At 44.1% G+C, this 18,362-nt stretch overlaps 1 protein-coding gene across 1 annotated transcript in view; it reads right to left on the bottom strand.

The window, feature by feature from the left end:
* Positions 1-18,362, bottom strand: part of PIGL (phosphatidylinositol glycan anchor biosynthesis class L) — a 41,726-nt gene that overhangs the window by 9,659 nt on the left and 13,705 nt on the right. The window contains exons 3-6 of the mRNA XM_058164002.1: positions 13,284-13,374; positions 12,068-12,135; positions 7,061-7,092; positions 757-890 (exon numbers count right to left, since the gene is read on the bottom strand). Of these exons, the coding sequence (XP_058019985.1) occupies positions 757-890; positions 7,061-7,092; positions 12,068-12,135; positions 13,284-13,374 (325 nt within the window). The remainder of the gene's footprint in view (positions 1-756; positions 891-7,060; positions 7,093-12,067; positions 12,136-13,283; positions 13,375-18,362) is intronic.

Below are 18,362 nucleotides of genomic sequence, written 5' to 3'. Positions count from 1 at the left end.
TACGCCAAATACCTGACCTCGACATTTCGTCGCGAACTAAAAACACATCTTTTTATCCGCGCGGGGCTGGCTTAAATTAGTTTTAAGGGAAATTTTATTAATTTTAAATGGGGTTTTTAGTATGGAAAATTTTAATTTCAGGCTAATTTAATAAGTTTTTAAATGGTATTTTAATTTGTATATTGTGTTGTTTTTACTTTTAGTATAAAAATTAAATAAAATAAATAAATAAAAATAAACTGATGACGTTACCTAGTTTGGGTCATGAAACGTCTACAAGAAAGCCACCAAGGTCTGAGGGCACCCAAGACCCCCTCCTTTCAACCCTGAGCTACACAGTCCCCGACTTTACGACCACAACCGAGTCCTAGATTTCAGTCGCAAAGTGAGGCACGTTGGTTAAGTGAGCTTTGCCCCCGCTTGACGACTTTTTCTGCCCCCCGTTAAGTGAATCTGGCTTCCCCATGGACTTCGCTGGTCGAGAGGTCGTAAAAAGGGACTCCAGGGATGCTGCAACGGTCGTAAGTATGAACCAGTTGCCAAGCGTCCGAATTTTGATCATGTGACCATGGGGATGCAGGAAAGGTCGTCACGGTGAAAAGCGGTCCTAAATCACTTTTTTCAATGAACGGTCACTAAATGGACTGTTTGTATGTCGAGGACTAACTGTCTCCCCCTTTATTGACTTCTTAAAAAGGATGGAAACTTTTTTTGACGGGGACTTTCTGGCTGGGAACAAGGACGTCACGAATGTACCTGGGCCAGTTCCGCTTCTTTTTCCGTCGCTATAAAGAGAACATCCTGGTTTTTGTAGCCGCTGAGCGGAGCGTCCCAGATGGAAATGTATTTCCGGAAAACGTTCACCGTCTCCAGGACGAGGAACCGACAACCTGGGTGAGAAACACAAACAGCGGGTGAAATCCAACACCTGCTTTCGTCTTCTCCACTTCTGCCACATGTTTTTCCAAAGCAAGTCTTGGCATGATTTTCCCCAGGAGATTTCTGCAGTGAGATTGGCCCCAGGTTACCCCTTTAGAGGATTTGATTTATAATACACGGTTGTGAATGCATAACTATTCAGAACAGGTTAACAGAGGAAGGGACCTTGTAGGTCATCTAGTCCAACCCCCCCCCAACCCAAGCAGAAGATCCTACACCATTCCTGATAGGTGGTGTCGTGTCCCACTCCTCCTCTGACGGCCGGGTCGGGGAAGTCCGTCTCAAGCGTGCCTCTGCAGCTCTGCCAAAGTCCTATCAGAGGCCTCAGGGCAGGCAGGAATCCAAGGTGTGACTTCAGCAATCCAGATTAGACTTTACCTGACTCAGAGAATGCCAGAAAGCAGATCCTTTATATAGGCCATGGGGTGTGGCTCCATGACTCAGCACTTATCCAGGCCTGCCCCTCCCTTCCTTTTGCTGACGTCGCCTCTCCATTCTCCGGAAGCGTGGATCTATCCATTGCATCGTTTCGTCTCCATCGGTTGGTAATCCCAGCTCATGGCTGGCTTCAGGCGCACATGCTATCGGAAGGAGGTTTGTTTGTTCGGTTTGTCCAGGCATGGTGCCAGGGCTGGGGGCTGGAGGCATGCCAGGACATTCTTCAGCACTATCAGCGTCTGGCAGGAGATAAGAGAGGCCCGGCTGCGGCGGGGGGAGCGAGTGAGGCACAACAGTTGGCACTCTGGTCTCTTCTTGAAAGCCTCCAGTGATGAAGCCCGCACAACCTCCAAAGGCAACTTCTGTAGATTGTTCTCCCTGTCAGAAAATTCCTCCTTATTTCCAGGTTGAATCTCTCCTTGGTCAGTTTCCATCCATTGTTCCTTGTCTGGCCTTTGGGTGCTTTGGAGAATAGCTTGACCCCCTTCCTCCTCTCTGGGGCAGCCCCCTCAAATATTGGAAGATGCTCTCCTGTCTCCCCTGGTCCTTCTCTTCCCTAGACTAGCCATTATGTGGGTTATGTTTAGCTTATTCCTTTGACTAGTGAAAAGACCAGGTTGGTAAATGGCTGACTGGAAAGCCAAACTTTTTGCATGGACAGAAAAACAAATACGGGATCATGGTTTGTGGTTTTGATAATTAGTGGGGGAAATGGCATAGCAGGAAAAAACTGCATAACTTGTTTCCTTCCATCTTTTCTTCTTTCCTTCCTTCCTTCGTTCCTTCCTTCCTTTCTTCCTTCGTTCGTTCGTTCCTTCCATCCATCCATCCTTTCTCCTTTCTTTTTTCCTTCCTTCCTTCCCTCCCTTCCTCCTTCTCTTCCATTTTCCTTCCTTCCTTCCCCCTCCCTCCCTCCTTACTTCCTCCTTCTCTCTTCCTTTTCCTTCCTTCCCTCCCTCCCTCCTTTCCTTTCCTTTTTCTTTCTTTTTTCTTTCTTCCTTCTCTCCCTCCTTTCTCCTTTTTTTCCTTCCTTCCCTCCTTCCCTCCCTTACTTCCTCCTCTCTTCCTCTTTTTCCTTCCTTCCTTCCTTCCCTCCCTTCCTCCTTCTCTTCCATTTTCCTTCCTTCCTTCCTTCCTTCCTTCCTTCCCCCTCCCTCCCTCCTTACTTCCTCCTTCTCTCTTCCTTTTCCTTCCTTCCCTCCCTCCTTTCCTTGTTCTTTTTCTTTCTTTTTTCTTTCTTCCTTCTCTCCCTCCTTTCTTCTTTTTTTCCTTCCTTCCCTCCTTCCCTCCCTTACTTCCTCCTCTCTTCCTCTTTTTCCTTCCTTCCTTCCTTCCCTCCCTTCCTCCTTCTCTTCCATTTTCCTTCCTTCCTTCCTTCCTTCCTTCCTTCCCCCTCCCTCCCTCCTTACTTCCTCCTTCTCTCTTCCTTTTCCTTCCTTCCCTCCCTCCCTCCTTTCCTTGTTCTTTTTCTTTCTTTTTTCTTTCTTCCTTCTCTCCCTCTTTTCTCCTCTTTCTCTTTTTTCCTTCCTTCCTTCCCTCCTTCCCTCCCTTCCTTCCTCCTCTCTTCCTCTTTTTCCTTCCTTCCTTCCTTCCTTCCCTCCCTCCCTTCTTTCCTTGTTCGTCTCTTTCTTTTTCTTTTTCCTTCCTTCCTTCCTTCCTCCCTTCCTCCCTCCCTCCCCCCTTCCTTCTTCTCTTGCTCTTTCTCTTTTTTCTCATTAATTTGTGTTCGTTGTGTTCATTTGTGTTCATGTCCTTTTCACATTTTTTTAAGCAAAAAGTATGTATCCATAAAAAGAAAACTACAATTTATACCTCCTCCTCCTCCTCCTCCTCCTCCTCCTCCTCCTCCTCCTCCTCCTCCTCCTCCTCCTCCTCCTCCTCCTCCTCCTCCTCCTCAGATGTTAAGCCCAACTGAAGGGTAAAAGCCCGCAAGGTTAAAAAAACACAAGCAACTCGGAGATAAATCTTCCAGCAAAACAATTTTTCTCCAGCAGACGCAAAGCCTCCCTGAGTAGGCAGACTTTGTCCTGTGGCTGAAAGCCAGCAAAGAGACCTGCCGCTACTGGAAAATTACTGGAAAATGTAAATTATCATATCTCAACGGAAAAGCCGACACCCAATTGAAGAGGCTGATCTTCAAACAGGGTTTTGTTTCTTCTTGCAACTTTGCAAACAAAAATGGGAAGAAAGACTTTTTTTTTTAATTTGCATTTATATCCCGCCCTTCTCCGAAGACTCAGGGCGGCTTACACTGTGTCAAGCAATAGTCTTCATCCTATTTGTATATTATATACAAAGTCAACTTTTATTGCCCCCAACAATCTGGGTCCTCATTTTACCTACCTTATAAAGGATGGAAGGCTGAGTCAACCTTGGGCCTGGTGGGGCTTGAACCTGCAGTAATTGCAAGCAGCTGCTGTTAATAACAGACTGTCTTAGCAGTCTGAGCCACTCAAGGACCCCTTTCATCCTTCTAGATCAGAGGTATCCAACTTTAAAACTTGTGGACTTCAGTTCCCACAATTACCCACTCCTCTTAAACGCAGGGGTCTCCAACCTTGGCGACTTTAAGACTTGTGGACTTCAACTCCCAGCAAAGCTGGCTGAGGAATTCTGGGAGTTGAAGTCCACAAGTCTTAAAGTGGCCAAGGTTGGAGACCCCTGTCTTAAAGCATAGCTGGCTGGGGAATTCTGGGAGCTGACATCCACTAAAATCTTAAAGTTGCAAAAGTGGGACATCCCTGAGGTAGGTACTATCAATTTCTTGGATTAATAATTTTTGGCAGTGGTGGGATTCAGCCAGTCCGCACCACTTTGGGAGAACCGGTTGTTAACTTTCTGAGCAGTTTGGTGAACTGGTTGTTGGAAGGAATCATTAGGGCAGAGAAACCGTCGTTAAATTATTTGAATCCCACCACTGACTTTTGGGTCACATTAGCTGTGGTTTTTCCACTTCCTTTCCCTTCGAGCTTAATTTGAATGTTAATATTTGAGGCTGGCGTTTAATAAAGAGCTTATATAAATCAGGCTGTTTTTGCAGAATTGGGCCAGGCTAGGGATTTGTCCTTGGGGATGGCCAGCTGGGAGTTTCCAGGTTGATAAGAGGAATGGAAACCAAGTTGTACCAGGAACACGCAAGGACATGTTGAGTTTGCAAAGCTGTTTGCAAAGGTGAAGGTTAAAAGGAGATCCGAAGCAGACTGCAAATATTTGCTCTTGTTTGTTTGTTTTTTAATGTGGAAGATGGTAAAAATGTCCTCTGCTAACGCTGGGGGGTGCACAGAAGAACATAGAATCACAAGGCTGGAAGGGACCTCAAAGGTCATCTACCCCCAAACAAAGGGAATGGTTGGAAAGGGAAGGGAAGGGAAGGGAAGGGAAGGAGTTTCAGGATAATAATAATAATAATAATAATAATAATAATAATAATAATAATAATAACAACAACAACAACAACAACAACAACAACAACAACAGAGTTGGAAGGGACCTTGGAGGCCTTCTAGTCCAACCCCCTGCCCAGGCAGGAAACCCTACACCATCTCAGACAGATGGTTATCCAACATTTTCTTAAAAATTTCCAGTGTTGGAGCATTCACAACTTCTGCAGGCAAGTCGTTCCACTTATTAATTGTTCTAACTGTCAGGAAATTTCTCCTTAGTTCTAAGTTGCTTCTTTCCTTGATCAGTTTCCACCCATTACTTCTTGTTCTACCCTCAGGTGCTTTGGAGAACAGCCCGACTCCCTCTTCTTTGTGGCAACCCCTGAGATATTGGAACACTGCTATCATGTCTCCCTTAGTCCTTCTTTTCATTAAACTAGATATACCCAGTTCCTGCAATCATTCTTCATATGTTTTAGCCTCCAGTCCCATAATCATCTTTGTTGCTCTTCTCTGCACTCTTTCTAGAGTCTCAACAACTTTTTTACATCGTGGCGACCAAAACTGAACACAATATTCCAAGTGTGGCCTTACCAAGGCATTATAAAGTGGCACTAACACTTCACATGATCTTGATTCTATCCCTCTGTTTATGCAGCCCAGAACTGTGTTGGCTTTTTTAGCAGCAGATGCACACTGCTGGCTCATATCTAAATGGTTATCAACTAGGACTCCAAGATCCCTCTCACAGGTACTACTATTGAGCAAGGTACCACATATACGGTACTGGTGCATTTTGTTTTTTTGGCCTAAATGTAGAATCTTACTTTTTTCACTGTTGAATTTCATTTTGTTAGATAGCGCCCAATGTTCTAGTCTGTCAAGATCCTCCTGTATCTTGAGCCTATCTTCTGGAGTGTTGGCTATTCCTGCCAGCTTGGTGTCATCTGCAAATTTGATGAGTTCCCCATCTATCCCCTCGTCCAAGTCATTGATGAAGATGTTGAAGAGTCCTGGGCCTAAAACAGAGCCTTGGGGTACTCCACTGCATACTTCCCTCCATGTGGATGTAGTTCCGTTGAGGACTACACGTTGAGTGCGGTTGGTCAGCCAGTTACGAATCCATCTGGTGGTGGTGCTGTCTAACCCACATTTTTCTACTTTATCTAGTAGTAGGTTATGGTCTACTTTATCAAATGCTTTACTGAAGTCCAAGTAAATTATATCGACAGTATAATTGTGAAAAAGAATTTCCAGATGGGGAGAACAACTAAGTAAAGGGATTGCCTGCCTAGAATTGTCTTTCTCAGTCTTGGAAATTTTTATTGTGGTCCGCCAGCAGCCTGCGGAGCTGGCAACAGAGTCGGAGAGCGATGAGGCTGAGGAAGAACAAGGGCCAGTCCTGGAGGCTGGGGAAGGCCCGGATGAGGGCTCTGTGTCAGAGCCAGAGGTGGGGCCAGGGCCATCGGGGAGTGAGGTGCGGACTCCAGAGCCTCCGGAGACTGACAGTAGTGAGGCAGAGGAACAGGAGGAGCCTGTTCCTAATGCACGCATGAGAAGAGCTGCCAGAAGGCAAGAGCAGCTCAAGCAAAAAGGACGATTCAGGAGTAATGCCAGGAGATAATTGGCCCCTCCCATAAGGCTTAAAAGACCAGCAACGGCATTTGGGCTCTTTGCCAGAAAACAACGTTGATAGCTTTGTCTTGTTGCATTTGTTTCGCATTGGCGTCTTCTGAACGTTTGGCCAAGAAAGGCCTTTGGCAGTTTGCCTAATTGGACCAAGGTTGGTGATAGGACTGAGGAATTTGTGTTGGGAGGAAATTGCTTTAATTTAATTGAACTACACTGGGAATGAAGTCATTCTCAGCTGTTCGAATAAAGTTTATTTGTTTTTACAATGTCTGAGTTTCCTACTACCTACTTGGGCCCTGGGTCACAAGAGCTTTAAGGAGCAGACTTCCATTCCCAGAATTCCACAGTCACATCACATGATCAAAATTCAGATGCTTGGCCGCTGACTCGCATTTATGACAGCCGCAGCCTCTGGGGAAGCCACATTCACTTAACCGGGCTAGGAACTAAACAACAGCAGTGACTGACCTTAACGATTGTGGCAAGAAGGGTCGTAAAATGGGGCAGAACTCGCTTAACAAATGTCTCACTTAATGACAGAAATTTTGGGCCCAATGGTGGTCGTAAGTTGAGGAAAGAGTGAATGCTAAAGGTCAATGGCTTCATTTACGGGTCTTCCTTGTTAACCAAATACCTTGTTAATAAATGATTAATTAACAAACACCAACCTTCTGGAACTTTCCTCTTGGAGTGCAAGGACCTGTGAAGAGGAAACAGGACAGGTGAGAATAGATATACTGTTGTGACTCGTCCTCCCTCCTCTCCTCAGCCGGGCCTCTCCCGTCTCCAACCGGGCCTTTTATCAGACTCCGAGTCTGATAATGAAGATGAACGGCCTGTCATGCCTCCAGTCCCCGGCCCTGGCCCCATGCCCGGAGAGGATTCCAGGAGTGAAAGGAGAAGCCCGATAAACCTCACTCATACAGCGTGTGTTCCTTTGGCTCAGCCTTCAGAGCAGGAAGCCAGCCAGGTGGTGGAATTACCCAGGCCTACTCCCTCTGACCCCTCCCTTTCCCAGAAGCTGACAGCAGATCCAGCTGAAGACAATTCAGTGTGGGTGGACCCTCGCTTCCGGAGATCTGAGAGGCAACGCCAGCAGAAGGAAGAGTGGGGCAAGCCTGGATAAACGCTGAGTCATGGAGCCACACCCCACTGCCTATATAAAGGACCTGCTTTTGGAATTCCAACCTTGAGTCAAGCAAAGTCTTATCTAGTTTGCTGATATCGGACCCTATCGCTGAAGTCACAACTTGGACTCCTGCCTGCCCTGATAAACCTCGAAGGAACTTGGGAAGCTGCAAAGGCTTCGTTGCCAAATTTGTTACGGACTTCCTTGACTCGTTTGTCGGAGCGGGAATGGGACACGACACATACAAGTCTATAACAGTGGTGAAACCTGAACTGGTTTACAACCGGTTCACTGGCTCCGCTTGCACGCTGTGCGCATATGTGCAGTGCGCACCACATGCCAAATGCGAGGTGCGGTGCATGCGCAGTGCATGCCAAAAGGAGGCATGGGGTAAGTAGAATAATGCATGGGATGGTGGTGATCAGCTGTGGCGTGCGATCTTTTTTTTTACTTTTAAAAGCATTTTTTTTACAAATTCGGCCGAAGAAGTTGTAAAAAAAATGCTTTTAAAAATAAAAAAAAGAAGGCTCTGACGATCAGGCAGCTCAGGTGGGTGTTGTGTCTCGTCCGATCTCACCACAGTCGGGGCCTTCTTATCTGCTTCCGAACACGGAGGAATGTCCTAGTATGCCTCCCGGCCCCAGCCCTGGCTCCATGCCCAGACAGGCTGAAGAGGAGGAAGTATCTCCAGCCCCCAGCTCTGGCTCCATGCCCAGGCAAACGGAGCAACTAGACCCCTCCCCCTCCTCCACAGCATGTGAGCCTGAGGGAGGTCAATTGCCAACAGCTGCAGACTGGAGTGACCCTCGCGTCAGAAGACTTGATAGGCGGAGGCGACAGAAGGAAGGGAGGGGCAGGCCTGGATAAGTGCTGAGTCATGGAGCCACACCCCATGGCCTATATAAAGGATCTGCTTTCTGGCATTCCTTGAGTCAGGCAAAGTCTAACATATCTTGCTGAAGTCACTTTCTGGTCTCCTGCCTGCCCTGAGGACTTTGCTAGGACTTTGGCAGAGCTGCAGAGGCACGCCTGATTCGGATTTCCCTGACCCGGCCGGCAGCGGAGGAGTGGGACACGACAGTGGGATCGTCAGAGCCTCTTTTTTTTACCTTTTAAAAGCATTTTTTAAAAGAAGCTGCAAGCCGGCAAGCGGGCGGGCATGGGGACCAGGGATTTTTGCTACTGGTTCTCCGAACCACCCGCTACCATCGCTACCGGATCAATTAATCGGGTCCGAACCAGGAGCATTTCACCCCTGGTCTACAATATACAAATGGTGACCCTTTGAGAGCTGAATGCAATGAAATTTCATTTCAATGTATGTTGATTAATGTACATTTAAAAGGACAATAAAGTTCTATGCTATGCTATTCTATTTCAAATTCTGTTCTGTTCTATTTTATTCTATTCTATTCTACTTTCCATATTTCTGTTCTATTCTATTCTATTCTATTCTATTCTATTCTATTCTATTCTATTCTATTCTATTCTATTCTTGTTGATATTTCTATTCTATTCTATTCCCCTATTCCATTTTAGTGATGGCGAATTTCACTTTGTGTGCACGCGCTCTTATCAGGGCCGTGACCAGGAAGAAGAGCTGCCCAGGGGCCATGCGCGGACTGGATAAGGTACCAGCAAGTCTTCCGGTTACTGCAGCACATGCGCACACGCCGATCAGCTGGCCAGCGTGCATGCTTGTGCCGGAAAACGGAAGACAAGCTCTTCGGGTTTCTGGCACTGCCGCAAGCACAAAAGCCAGCTGATCAGCACATGCGCATGTGCGCCAAAAACGTGGGAGAGGAACGAGCAATGCCACGCATGCCAAGCGATATGGCTCCACATGCCCCTTCGGGCACACATGCCATAGGTTCGCCATCACAGTTCTGTTCTATTCTATTCTATTCTATTCTATTCTATTCTATTCTATTCTATTCTATTCTATTCTACTTTACTCTATTCTATTATCCTATCCTATCCTATCCTATCCTATCCTTCTATTCTATTCTATTCTATTTTTGTTTATTTTATCACAACATTATATACAGGAACATATATTGAAAGAAAACAATAGGACAGGAACGGTAGGGACTTTTGTGCTCTTATGCACGCCCCTTATAGACCTCTTAGGAATGGGGTGAGGTCAATGGTAGACAGTTTTTGGTTAAAGCTTTTAGGAGTTGGAGATGAGACCTATTCTATTCTATTCTAATTCTTATATTCTATTTTTCTATTGTATTGTATTATTCTATTCTATTTTATTCTATTTTATTCTTATGTTCTATTATTCTATTCTATTCTTATATTCTATTCTATTCAATTCTATTCTATTCTTATATTCTATTCTATTCTATTTTTCTATTCTATTCTTCTATTCTATTCTGTTCTATTCTATTCTATTCTATTCTGTTATATTCTATTATTCTATTCTATTCTATTCTATACTATTCTATTCTATTTTTCTATTCTATTCATTCTATTCTATTCTAAATTTATTCTATTTCATTCCATTCTAAAATTCTATTCTATCCTATCCTATCCTATCCTATCCTATCCTATCCTATCCTATCCTATCCTATCCTATCCTTCTATTCTATTCTATTCTATTTTTTTTTATTTTGTCACAACATTATATACAGGAACATATATTGAAAGGAAAAAATAGGACAGGAACGGTAGGGACTTTTGTGCTCTTATGCATGCCCCTTATAGTCCTCTTAGGAATGGGGTGAGGTCAATAGTAGACAGCTTTTGGTTAAAGCTTTTAGGAGTTGGAGAGGAGACCTATTCTATTCTATTCTTATTCTTATATTCTATTTTTCTATTCTATTCTTCTATTCTATTTTTCTATTGTATTGTATTATTCTATTCTATTCTATTCTATTCTTATGTTCTATTATTCTATTCTATTCTTATATTCTATTCAATTCTATTCTATTCTTATATTCTGTTCTATTCTATTCTATTTTTCTATTCTGTTCTTCTATTCTATTCTATTCTATTCTGTTCTGTTCTATTCTATTCTATTATTCTATTCTATTCTATTATTCTATTCTATTCTATTCTGTTATATTCTATTATTCTATTCTTAATAAGTTTTTTAACTGATGTTTTATTTTGTATTTATATGTATATTTTTATTCTGGCTATGAACCGCCCTGAGTCCCTAGGGAGATAGGGCGGTATAAAAATACGAATAAATAAATAAATAAAATAAATATACTATTCTATTCTATTTTTCTATTCTATTCATTCTATTCTATTCTAAATTTATTCTATTTCATTCCATTCTAAAATTCTATTCTATTCTATTCTATTCTATTCTATTCTTCTATCGTATCCTATCCTATCCTATCCTATCCTATCCTATCCTATCCTATCCTATCCTATCCTATCCTATCCTTCTATTCTATTCTGTTCTATTCTGTTCTATTCTTCTATCCTATCCTATCCTATCCTATCCTATCCTATCCTATCCTATCCTATCCTATTCTATTCTATTCTATTCTATTCTATTCTATTCTATTCTATTCTATTCTATTCTATTCTATTCTATTCTATTCTATTTCATTCCATTCTAAACTTCTATCCTATGCTATCCTATTCTTGTTGCTCTGGAAGACCACTAGGGGGCAGCCTCCTCTTAAAAAAACTTTTTTTTTTTTTTGGCCAAATTACACAACCCCCACGTTGTGAAGAGGAGCTGCCAATGGGGAAGCCCCAAAGTTACACACACCCTTGCTAACAGCATGAGATTTGCAAGGCTGCATCCTTCTGCAGACAAGGCCGTGCAGGGAGTGGTGAGTCGGGTCCCTGAAGCCCTGAAGGTCATCTTTCATTTCCAACCACTCGTTTAGTGACCGTTCGAACTTACGCCGGCACTGAAAAAAGTGACTTGTGACAGTCTTTCACACTTACAACCGTTGCACCCTACGTCGCAGGTCATGTGATCAAAATTTGGATGCTCGGCTACCAGCTCACAATTATGACGGTCGCAACATCCGGGAATCATACGATCTTCTTTTGCGACCTCCTGGGAAAAGTCGGATTCACTTAGCAACCGTGTGACTCACTGAACCACTGCGTTGATTCGCTTAATAACGGTGGCCAAAAGGTTGCAAAACGGGACAAAATCCACCGAACAAGTGTCTCGCTTAGCAACAGAAATTTGGGACTCCTTTGTGGTCGTAAGATGAGGGCTAGCTGTGCCGTTTGCTCAGCAGCGTCGCAACTTTAAACGGCCGCTAAGCAAGCGGTTGTAATCCGAGGATTGTCCGTAGAGAAATGCCATCAATCAATCAAATGAAACCACCATTCACTAATCGAAATTTTCCTTCTTTTGCAAGACTGCAGATTCAAGCCGTTTTCCAGCAGAGAATTCCCCCATTTGGGGGCAGGATGAAAATATTTTTTCATGCAATTCTTGCCATATTTTTGTTTTAAAAAAAGAAACTGCACCTGGCTACCGGTTCCCAGCCCAGGACCATGGATGGGATGCATGGACTTTATTTAATGGACAGGAGTGGGGGTGGGGGGGAGGCCTTACCTGACAGCGGCATAAACCGATCGGTGGTTCGGGTGCCCACTCACACCTCTGGCGTCAAAGGTTACCACCTGGATGAAAAGGAGCCCAAAAAGGGTTTGTGTGATTTCCAGCTATCACAGAATTACACTATTATAAAGGAAGGAAGGACAAAAGAGAGAGAGAGAAGGGAAGGAGGGAAGAGGACAGGGGAGGGGAGAGAGGGAGAGAGGGAAGAAGAGAGGAGGGGAGGAGAGAGAGGAAGGAAAGAAGGGAGAGAGGGAGAGGAGAGGAGAGGGAAGGAGGGAAGAACGGAGCAGGAAGAAAAGAACAGAGGGAAGGACAGGAGAGTTGGGGGAAGAATGCGGGATGGTAGGACAGGGTAGGGGAAGGTGAAGGAAGGAAGGAAAGGAAGGAAGGAAGGAAGGACAGAAGAGAGAAGGAAGGAGTGAAGAGGACAGGAAGGAGAAAGGAGGGGAGAGAGGAAGAGGAGAGGAAGGAGGGAGGAGAGAGAAGAAGAAAAGGAAGGAAGGGAGGGAGGAGGAAGGAAGAGGGAGCAGGAAGAAAAGAATGGAGGGAGGGACAGGAGAGTTGGGGGAAGGGTACAGGATGGTAGGGGAAGGAAAGGGAGGGAGGAAGGAAGGAAGGAAGGAAGGAAGGAAGGAAGGAAGGAAGGAAGGAAGGAAGGAAGGAGAAGAGGGAGAGAGAAGGGAGGGAGGGAGTGAAGAGGACGAGAGGGGAGAAAGGGAGGGAGGGAGGAGGGGAGGAGAGGATAGAGGGAAAGAAAAGGGAGGGAGGAAGAGGAAGATAAGGGTAGAGTATGATAGAGGTGAGAAAAGGAAGGGAGGGAGGAAGGGAAAGGGAAGGGAGGGAGGAGGGGAGGAGAGGAGAGGGGGAAGAAAAGAAAGGAGGGAGGGACGGGGAGTTGGGGGAAGGATGCAGGGGGGGTAGGGCAGGCGGGCCCACTGCCACCTGCTGGTTGCAACTACCGGTTCACCCAAACCGGTCCGAACCAGCAACAGCCCACTTCTGCTTACGCGGCCCTCCTGAGCTCCATTTCCACTGGCAGAGGCACCATGGGCTGCCATTCACTGTTCCCCGTGGGCCAGATCTAAGCACCCCATGGGTCAGATCCGGCCCGTAGGCCTTGAGTTTGGCACCCCTGATTTAAGACCTTGGCGGGTCGGTAAAGCAAAGAAAAGTTGACCTAGATTGGAAAGACTTAAAATAACTAAATTACCAAATCGATGTGGTGGGTTTCGATTTGTGAGAGGATCAGCTCTGCGAGGAGAGGGACGTCCCACTCGGCAGACGGATGATCTGGAAGCTTCCTAGAAATGAATGAACAAATGAATCAAGGAATGAATGAATCAAGGAAGGAAGAAGAGAAGAAAGAAAGAAAGAAAGAAAGAAAGAGAGAGAGAGAGAGAGAGAGAGAGAGAGGGAGGGAGGGAGGGAGGGAGGGAGAAAAAGGAAGGAAGGAGAAAGAAAGGAGGGAGGAAAGGAAGGAGGGAGGAAGGAAGGAAAAGGAAGGAAGGAAGGAAGGAAGGAAGGAAGGAAGGAAGGAAGGAAGGAAGGAAGGAAGGAAGGAAGGAAGGAAGGAAGGAAGGAAGCCAATTAGCATGCCAATTAGCCGCTAACAAACATTCTTTGTAGTGCTTTTTTGATGATGTTTTTGATGTTAACTGTCCATTTTAGATCTTGTGATATGGTAGAACCTAGAAATTTGAAGGACTCTACTGTTGATACTGTGTTGTCTAGTATTGTGAGAGGTGGAAGTATGGAAGGGTTTCTCCTAAAGTCTATCACCATTTCTATGGTTTTGAGTGTTTTGTTTATTTATTTTGTCACCACAGTATATATAAGTATAAGCATGAAAGTAACTATATAATATATAAGCATATATATATAAGCATAAGTATGCAATAACTACATTAATTGGATATAATGAACGAAAAACAATAGGACAGGAATGGTAGGCACATTTGTGCTCTTATGCACGCCCCTTACAGACCTCTTAGGAATGGGGTGAGGTCAATAGTAGAGAGTTTTTGGTTAAAGCTTTGGGGATTTTGAGAAGAGACCACAGAGTCAGGTAGTGTGTTTCCAAGCATTAACAACTCTGTTACAGAAGTCATATTTTCTGCAATCAAGATTGGAGCGGTTAACATTAAGGTTAAATCTATTGTTTGCTCTTGTATTATTGCGATTGAAGCTGAAGTAGTCTTTAACAGGAAGGACATTGCAATAGATGATTCTATGAGTTAAGCTCAGGTCATGTCGAAGGCGGCGGAGTTCTAAATTTTCTAAACCCAAGATTTCAAGTCTGGTGGGATAAGGTATTTTGTTGTATTCAGAGGAGTGGAGAACTCTTCTTGTAAAATATTTCTGGACATGTTCAATTGTATTGATGTCTGAAATGTGGTGAGGGTTCCAGACAGGCGAGCTGTATTCAGTTCCAGATTGTTTTGGTTGCATCACAAGGCTAGTCGTTTGACCTCTCATCTTTATGCGGATCCATCGTTGTCTTGAATGAGACCAATCACTGTTGTGTCATCTGCGAACTTCAGTAGCTTAACTGATGGATCGTTGGAGATGCAGTCATTGGTATACAGAGAGAAGAGAAGTGGGGAGAGCACACAGCCTTGGGGGGCCCCTGTGCTAATTGTACAGGTATCTGATGTGATCCTGCTTAGCTTCACCTGCTGCTTCCTGTTTGTTAGGAAGCTTGTGATCCACTTACAAGTCTGTTCCGGTACCTGTAGCTGGTTTAGCTTAGTTAGAAGAATGTCTGGAATGATGGTATTGAATGCTGAACTAAAGTCTACAAAGAGGACCCTTGCATAGGTCTTTGGAGACTCAAGATGTTGTAGGATGTAGTGCAGAGCCATATTAACAGCATCATCTGTTGATCTATTTGCTCGGTATGCAAATTGCAAGGGGTCTAACTGCGGATCCGTGATGGTTTTCAGGTAGGAAAGCACTAGCCTTTCAAAGGTTTTCATGACTACAGATGTTAGAGCAACTGGTCTGTAGTCATTCAGTTCCTTGATGGTGGGCTTCTTCGGCACTGGAATGATGGTAGAGCGTTTGAAGCAAGAAGGAACATAGCACATCTCTAGTGATTTATTGAAAATATGGGTGAAGATGGGGGCCAATTGGTCAGCACAGACTTTTAAGCAAGAAGGAGTTTTCTTGTCTGGGCCTGGAGCTTTATATTTCCTTTTTATAATGTTTATTTATTTATTTATTTATTTATTTATTTATTTATTTATTTATTTATTTATTTTGTCACAACAATATATGTAACTATCATACAGAAAGGTTATATAGTATATAAAGGTATAAACATATATATAGGAAGTAGAAAAGAAAAACAATAGGACAGGAACGGTAGGCACGTTTGTGCGCTTATGCACGCCCCTTATGGTCCTCTTAGGAATGGGGTGAGGTCAATAGTAGAAAGTTTTTGGTTAAAGCTTTTGGGATTATGGGAAGAGACCACAGAGTCAGGTAAAGTATTCCAAGCACTGATGATTCTGTTACAGAAGTCATATTTTCTGCAATCTAGATTAAAGCGGTTGACATTAAGTTTAAATCTATTAGTTGCTCTAGTATTATTGCAATTAAAGCTGACGTAGTCTTTGACAGGAAGGACATTACAATAGATGATTCTGTGAGTTAAACTTAGGTCATGTCGAAGGCGACGGAGTTCCAAGTTTTCTAAGCTGAGGATTTCAAGTCTGGTGGGATAAGGTATTTTGTTGTATTCAGAGGAGTGGAGAACTCTTCTTGTAAAATATTTCTGGACATGTTCAATTGTATTGATGTCTGAAATGTGGTGAGGGTTCCAGACAGGCGAGCTGTATTCAGTTCCAGATTGTTTTGGTTGCACCACAAGGCTAGTCGTTCGACCTCTCGTCTATATGCGGATTCGTCATTGTCTCGAATGAGACCAATCACTGTTGTGTCATCTGCGAACTTCAGTAGCTTAACAGATGGATCATTGGAGATGCAGTCATTGGTATACAGAGAGAAGAGAAGTGGGGAGAGCACACAGCCTTGGGGGGCCCCTGTGCTAATTGTACAGGTATCTGATGTGATCCTGCTTAGCTTCACCTGCTGCTTCCTGTTTGTTAGGAAGCTTGTGATCCACTTACAAGTCTGTTCCAGTACCTGTAGCTGGTTTAGCTTAGTTAGAAGAATGTCTGGAATGATGGTATTGAATGCTGAACTAAAGTCTACAAAAAGGACCCTTGCATAGGTCTTTGGAGACTCAAGATGTTGTAGGATGTAGTGCAGAGCCATATTAACAGCATCATCTGTTGATCTATTTGCTCGGTATGCAAATTGCAAGGGGTCTAACAGCGGATCCGTGATGGTTTTCAGGTAGGAAAGCACTAGCCTTTCAAAGGTTTTCATGACTACAGATGTTAGAGCAACTGGTCTGTAGTCATTCAGTTCCTTGATGGTGGGCTTCTTCGGCACTGGGATGATGGTAGAGCGTTTGAAGCAAGAAGGAACATAGCACATCTCTAGTGATTTATTGAAGATATGGGTGAAGATGGGGGCCAATTGGTCAGCACAGACTTTTAAGCAAGAAGGAGTTATCTTGTCTGGGCCTGGAGCTTTATATTTCCTTTTTATAATGTTCTCTGTTTTTACAGCCTGCAGCAATTTTTCTGTACTTTGGTTCACATAATCATTCAAACTTCCTTTTTCTTCTTCCGCAGTTTGATGGATTGGCAATAGTCCTCTGCCCCCTATTTTTCTAGGCAGGTACAACCTGTCTATGTCACTTTGTGGATGTAAAGCGTGGTACATATTCAAAAGTTTGCGCGTTTTCCGGTCCAAGTTTTCTAGTTCAACCAAAGTCCAGTTGATGATTCCAGCTGAGTAGCGTATCACTGAAACTGCCCATCTATTAATGCCTTTAGGTTTCTAGGATTCAGCTTTGATTTTAATATTTTGCGGACCCTCCTGACATATTCCTCCTCCTCCTCCTCCTCGTTGTTGTTGTTGTTATTGTTATTATCTATACATATACAGGGCCTCTGGTGACTCAACAGATTAATGCAGTCCGTTATTAACAGCAGCTGCTTGCAATTACTGCAGGTTCTAGTCCCACCAGGCCCAAGGTTGACTCAGCCTTCCATCCTTTATAAGGTAGGTAAAATGAGGACCCAGATTGTTGGGGGCAATAAGTTGACTGTGTATATAAATATACAAATGGATGAAGACTTGCTTAACATAGTGTAAGCCGCCCTGAGTCTTCGGAGAAGGGCGGGATATAAATGCAAATAAAAAAAAAAATACATATATGTAAAAAGACCCAAGCAATACACTGTTTATTGAATACTTACCGTATCTATATTAAAGAAAAAAATATAAATAAAACTTTAAAAAAAGCCAGGAAGCTGGCATTCTTTTTCATGCAATTAACAGATTAACCGAGTCGGAAGGGACCTTGTAGGTCATCTAGACCAACCCCCCTGCCCAAACAGGAAATCCTAGCTACACCATTTCTGACTTTTCCGCTGAGCACCTGGCAGATTTCCGTCACTTGCATGGATGAAGGTCATGGGAGGCCGGTAGAAAGCAACCTCAGCGGGGAAGCTGAGGATCAAATAAAATCCTTCGGACATCAACAGCGCGACAACAAACCAATGCAAACTCTTTTTTTGGGAGGGGGGCAAAGAAAGCAGGCAGAAACACAGCCTCCTGTCGCCTTCTGAATGAAAACTAGGTTAATCAGGGACCAAGGCAGTGATGGGATTCAAGTAATTTAACAACCGGTTCTCTGCCCTAATGATTTCTTCCAACAACCAGTTTGCCAAACTGCTCAGAAATTTAACAACCGGTTCTCCCGAAGTGGTGCGAACCGGCTGAATCCCACCACTGGACCAAGGTTTGGTCCTGTTGATTCACAAAAGAGGCCCAGATTTGCGGGGGGGAGAGGGAGAAATCATGTTTTTCCCCTAAGCGCCACTTATTTTCAAAACAGTAAGGGCTCGACTTACGACCATGCTTGAACCCAACATTTCTGTCACTAACTAAGACAGTGGTGAGGTGAGTTTTCCCCCATCTGATGAGCTTTCTGGCCACGGTGGTTAAGGGCATCCCAGTTGTTAAGTTAGTAATACGGTTGTTAAGTGAATTTGCTTCACGTGACCCCGGGGGCACTGCAACAGTCATAAGTACATGCCAGTTGCCAAGCACTTGAGTTTCGATCACCTGACCGTGAGGATGCTGTCATGGTCCGAAGTGAGAAAAATGGTCATAAATCACTTTTATCAGTGACGAATGGTCACTAAAGAAG

This window comes from Ahaetulla prasina, chromosome 1 (assembly GCF_028640845.1).
Source record: "Ahaetulla prasina isolate Xishuangbanna chromosome 1, ASM2864084v1, whole genome shotgun sequence".
In the NCBI taxonomy this organism is placed as follows: Eukaryota; Metazoa; Chordata; class Lepidosauria; order Squamata; family Colubridae; genus Ahaetulla; species Ahaetulla prasina.
The sequence above is the reverse complement of the archived record's forward strand: the minus strand, read 5'-3'. Positions and strand labels throughout refer to the sequence as shown.